The sequence below is a fragment of the Salmo trutta genome, chromosome 19, assembly GCF_901001165.1.
Source record: "Salmo trutta chromosome 19, fSalTru1.1, whole genome shotgun sequence".
Classification (NCBI taxonomy): domain Eukaryota; kingdom Metazoa; phylum Chordata; class Actinopteri; order Salmoniformes; family Salmonidae; genus Salmo; species Salmo trutta.
In genome coordinates, this window is record NC_042975.1 from 8565811 (window position 1) to 8571592 (window position 5782).

General features: G+C 40.9%; 1 protein-coding gene across 1 annotated transcript; it reads left to right on the plus strand.

Annotated features, from left to right (window-relative positions):
• Nucleotides 1-1921: 1921 nt before the first annotated feature.
• foxi3a (forkhead box I3a) lies at nt 1922-4725 on the plus strand. The gene is made up of 2 exons (XM_029699652.1): nt 1922-2675; nt 2859-4725. The coding sequence occupies exons 1-2, from the start codon at nt 2081-2083 to the stop codon at nt 3404-3406; spliced, it is 1143 nt and encodes a 380-aa protein (XP_029555512.1). The 5' UTR covers nt 1922-2080; the 3' UTR covers nt 3407-4725.
• The last annotated feature ends 1057 nt before the right edge of the window (nt 4726-5782 follow it).

Below are 5782 nucleotides of genomic sequence, written 5' to 3' on the forward strand. Positions count from 1 at the left end.
TCTCTCTCATTTGTCTGTTGTAATTTACACAAGCCTTGTCATTTGGAGTGTGAAGATCTTAAGCATACAGTATGTAAAATACAACAGCAGACAATATAAAGCCCCAGGAGGGACAGATGTGCCGTTATGTCTGTGTCAGCACCACTGGAGAGGATTACTATAATCATACTGACTGCCATCCTTGGTAACCTCCAATATTTGTTTCTTTGAAATGAATCATGGAACACTTAACCTGTCCTTGCAGGCAACTTGAGAGAGACACCATCTCTAAGCTGATAAAGTAGGATATATCTTTGGGAGGAACTTCCAAGTTCACAAATGATGAAAAGCAGAAACAATCAAACTGCCATCATGTCTCTGCCCAAATTCAGGCTTGGATTACAGGACACATGACGGTGCAGAAATGTTTGCAGTAAAAAAAAAAAAGCACATCAACTCTTCTAAGCCTGCATGGATCACTGAACCGAGGCATGTAATCATAACGTTCCTGAATCACTCATCTCATATTTATGTTTCCACCCACCCCGAAAAATTCCATTACGGTGTATACTACCGTCCCCAGAAAAAACGAATTATTCCACATGGAAAAGAAGCCATAGTATTGTGCGCAGATTGCCAAATATCTTGTGTATCCTATTATGGGCATTGAAGACCACACTACAATGGAAACATATTCATTGCTGGCGTCCTGGAGATGGCCATTTATCAATTAAACTACGAGTATAGGTTCCTATACGAGAAAAACAAAACCGTTTAGAGACATTTCACAACTGCTAATGATATGTAATTATTGTGAGCTTGAAATATCCATACACAGAGAAATAACACAATAGTATATTTTAAAGTAATGTAATATGGAGAACAGGGCATTCTTAAAAGCATTATTTGGCGGGGTAAATAAATGATATTAAAATCCTCCATGACGGGATGGAGAATTAAATCCGCTGTGGCGCCAACCCAAGTTACCAAGCCACGACAATGAAAGGTGTGTCAGGAGAGAAGTAAACGAGAGCAGCTGATGTAAATTGGACACGGGTTGGCATAATACAAATAGTTTTAACAATCATATCTGGTTTGACGATGAAGGTGTTAATTACATTTTTGTCATTTAGCAGACGCTCTTATCCAGAGCGACTTACAGTAGTGAATTCATACATTTAATACATTATTTTTTCTCGTACTGGTCCCCCGTGGGAATCGAACCCACAACCCTGGCGTTGCAAACACCATGCTCTACCAACTGAGCCACACGGGACAATTCGTTGTAGTATTTATAACATCTGGTTCTGAATAAAGACCTATCTAAATTTTACCAAGCATGATGTCTAAAATGTTTGTGACGTCTAAGAAATGGACAATGGAGAAAAAAAACTTTTGGGATAGAACAAATATATAATTCAAAACCAAGAAAAGTATGTATACGAAGAAGCCTAAATGCAGTTTCCCCTTGGAATGTTTTATCATCGTCATAATAAAACAGTTGCACATATTGCCCATACATCTATGTTAGAGGAAAAACAAATAAAGGTACAAACTTCAAATTCAACTGACATTCAATTATCCTTTCATATTACGTTATATTTATATATTATATTTGAGTCTTGAAATTGTTATACATGAAATTACTGTAACATTTGTAAATGTAGCACCCATTATCCCATTCTGCTGTAAAATAACCAACTTTTGTTCTTCAGTAAATGGTTGGATGTCAAATTAAAATAGCTAAACATTTCACAGAGCTTAGACAAACTTCTGGTGGAGAACTGGTGGAATTTCACCTCCTATTCAAAGGGAATTCTCCACGCCTAAACTCACTCAAATGACATAGTCACAGAAACACCCAATGAGAACAGACATGGGTGTCGCTGTAGTACTATAAATTGATCAGGTGAGACAGGTGTTAGGTTGTGATGCACCTGTACTGGACACTAAATACAGAGAGAAAGGAAAAGACCTCTCAGCTGGAAACAGAGGAACAGATAATACTGAAGAAAAGCGAGATCCAGATATTTTTTTACCAGAGCCATTTATTAGACTGAAGAGACCAGCTGCCAATCCAAGGATCAGTCTGTGGGTGAGCATGATGTCGTTTGTGCCACAGGGCCTCTCCCCTCCTCCTTGTGGAACCCAGTACCCCAGCGTCGAACAGGAGCCTCCAGAGTTCAGCCTGTACAGCGACAACTTCTACAGCCCTCCAACCCTGCCTAGCCCGCAGCAGGCCACCCCTACTACCTACGACCTGGGAGACTACACCAGCCCTCCTTCCAACCCTTACTTGTGGTTCAACGGCCCAGAGCTCAACAGTGTTCCCTACCTAGGTGGGCCCACAGGGCCAGTCTGTGGGCCCTATGTGTCCCAACTCTACAACATGCAGAGGCCCTATCTGGGTGCTGGCGCACCGAGGGGTGTTGTAGGGGACCTGAGCTGGTTCTCCATGCCCTCTCAGGAGGAGCTGATGAAGCTAGCCAGGCCACCATACTCCTACTCTGCCCTTATTGCCATGGCGATCCATGGGGGCCAAGACAGACGGCTCACCCTGAGCCAGATCTACCAATATGTAGCAGACAACTTCCCCTTCTACAACAAGAGCAAGGCCGGCTGGCAGAACTCTATCCGCCACAACCTCTCCCTCAATGACTGCTTCAAGAAGGTGCCCCGAGATGAGGATGATCCAGGTAAGAACGTTTGGAACATGGTTTTTAAAATTGGTCTTTTAATTTCAAGGTGTTCCATGCCTACACAATGTTTGGGAAGTGTATACACGTACAGTATAACCTTAAAAAAGACAAATATTAACTGTTGCCTAACTATGTGAAAGCAATTCCTTAACAAAAAATGGCTTATGTGTCTCCTTATAGGCAAGGGTAACTACTGGACCCTAGACCCCAACTGTGAGAAGATGTTTGACAACGGCAACTTCCGTCGCAAGAGGAAGAGGAAGTCGGACTCCCTGCCTGGTGAGGGGGGCTCCTCAGGTTCTGAGTCGTTGGAGTCCAGCCCCAAACACCACAACAACATGAATGACATTTCCAGCTCCTCCGAGCGTGGCCCCTCCCCCATCTCCTCAGCCCCCTCCCTCTGCCTGAACAGCTTCCTGTCTCAGATGGCTGAAGTGGGGACGGTATCAAACACAGAAGTGTCAGATACCATCCACAGACCTAGCCTGGCTACAGAGCTGTCCCAACGGGTCTCTCCAGCCCAGAGATATGGCTCCTACTCCCCCAATGCTGCGATGCCTCAGTGGGAGGTCTGTATGTCCCATCCACAGCAGCCTACCATTTCCTCCTCTCCTCCCCTCTACCCTGCGGGCTACAGTGACTCTGTCCTCACCCAGCTCAGCAGCCAACAATACCCAGCCCTGGACTCTGCCTCAATGCTTTACCCACGGGAAGGCACAGAGGTGTAAAGCAGAACTGATAGATCTACTTGGTCGTTCCACCAATTCGGTGCCTTTCGAGTACTTTAATTTGCCGATTTAAAAACAAAAAAATTCACCTACTTTTAACATTCTGTCATAAAGAGCACTGGTTCAACTTAATAAAAAACACCCTTTCCCATCTCAAGATAGTTAAATAACAAAAATACTATAGTAAGTGCCTGTTAAGTGCCAAATAAAGTAACAGGGCTGACACTTCTGATCTTAAATCAGCCATAAATCCTCTTGTGACAGAGGGAATGGAAGCTCGTTGTATGCAACAGGGAGGGGCAATTGAAAGCAAGCTTCACAAATTTGTATTTATTGTTAAAAAAAATTCTAGCCTGTCTATCTATGGTAACAGGGTTGATGTATTAATTCTAGCCTGTCTATCTCTGGGTAACAGGGTTGATGTATTAATTCTAGCCTGTCTATCTCTGGGTAACAGGGTTGACGTATTATGCTCGACCCGCTCAGTTTTCCACCACAAAACAAATTGTAGAGCCAGCTCACCTGCTTTTACGCTATGATCGACTAGTAGATGTTCAATGTGTCTTTTAAAAAATATATTTTAAAAAGAATAGCTTCACCATATTAAACATGTAATTTCAGTTCACATAACAGTATTGACCTTTAAATAAATCACTAATAACATTAAATAAATAATAATCTTTAGAAATGACTTTGCCAAAGTAACAAAATACCTAGGGATTTACGATGATGGCGAACACTTGGAGAAATGTTGGGGTTAAGTGGGTTAAAATCTTCCTAGAAGTCACAGAGGATGAACAGAGGGACATGTCAAAATGCAGAATTTTGGCACTTTAGCAAGTCTTTATTCGTATTAAAAATCTGATGTATTGAATTTTCCATGTGGTCTATATTAAAGGGCACTTCATTTAATATAACAGGCTTTTAAATATTTGAGCACAATTTCTACTTAAAGTATCAAAAAAAGGCACTCATGTTGTGGAACAACCCGTACTGTGTAGTGTAGACCACAGGGCAGCTTGTCTTCGACAAACTCACTGGAATGTCTTCCCCAGGAGAGAATGAAAGTGCACTGAACTCATACTAAACAGTGGGTGATTTACAATGGGGGTTTTTTCTCTCCTAATTGATTGTACATATATGTACATTGTTTGCGGTTCCACATATTGTCTTCATAATATCAACTGAACTATCTGTCAAATGTTTATTGAGGGATTCTTGACTTTAGTAAAAACGTGTAGGTTGTGTATGAGCTGTACATAAATGTCCTGTCATCATGCTTTTTCATATTGGTAAAATAAAGAACAGAAAAAACAAGACATTCTCACTGCTATTTTTCTGGGAGTATTTATTTAAAACTGAATAAAAAAGGATATGGTCACACTTTAAACCCCAAAACATTATTTGTTTTGTGATTAATTCAGAAATTCCTCTTTAGCATGGTGCTTAAACACAGTTTGATCAAGATTTGTGATTGCCAGTGCTTTTGGTTGAGAAGACAAGTCAAGCTCCCATTACAGTCAACGATCCACATCACAGAGACAGGTTGTGAAATGAGGGAGTTAAAGAAACCGTTAAACAACACTCTGAACAGAGGGGGAAAAAAGACAGGTTTGACAGCCAGTGAACTAAAAGATAAATGCAACAAAACTTGTTCCTCAAGGTTCCCCTTTGCTCCCGGGTATAAGCCCATGCCTCTCAACATCAGTCAGCCATGCTTTTGGAGACCTAATAACCTATTTAACAGATTTATTTCCTTTTACACTATATGAACAGAACTTCTTAGACGGCTATTTGTAATTGTGTTATTTTTCCCATATTGGCAAATACAATCTTTAAATGTCCAGTGTAGTCAAAACTCTGTATTTCCTGTGTTTTGTATCATATTGTACAACAGCTGATAAATCTGACACTGTAAAAGTGTGGATTTTTTGGATCAGTATTATATTCTGTTAGTTGCTGGATGAAAATACAATCTACACAGGACCTAATCAGCCTGTTTGCATTGGCGGGAGTTTCAGCTTGCCTGGTGACATCACTAGGCGGTAAATTGGTTAATAGACCAAACACAAAGAGGGTTCCAAACCTCTCTGCCAATAACATCTAGTTTTCAGTTTTCCCCTCCTCACTCAGACCACTCCCAGACAGTCATAGCAAAATTCTTCCTTGAAAAATAGTTTTTTGTTGTTGCTAAAAAGCATTTTTTTGGTAAATGGAAAATTATTATAGTAAGGTATTTGATTATTAAACTGAAATGATTTGATAAAGATGGCTGTATTGGCCCTTTAAACAACTCCATTAACTTTTCTGCTAGGGTTTGGAGGTGGTGTGGCATTTCAACTTTGGATGGCCTCAACTTTGGATGGTCTAAACTTT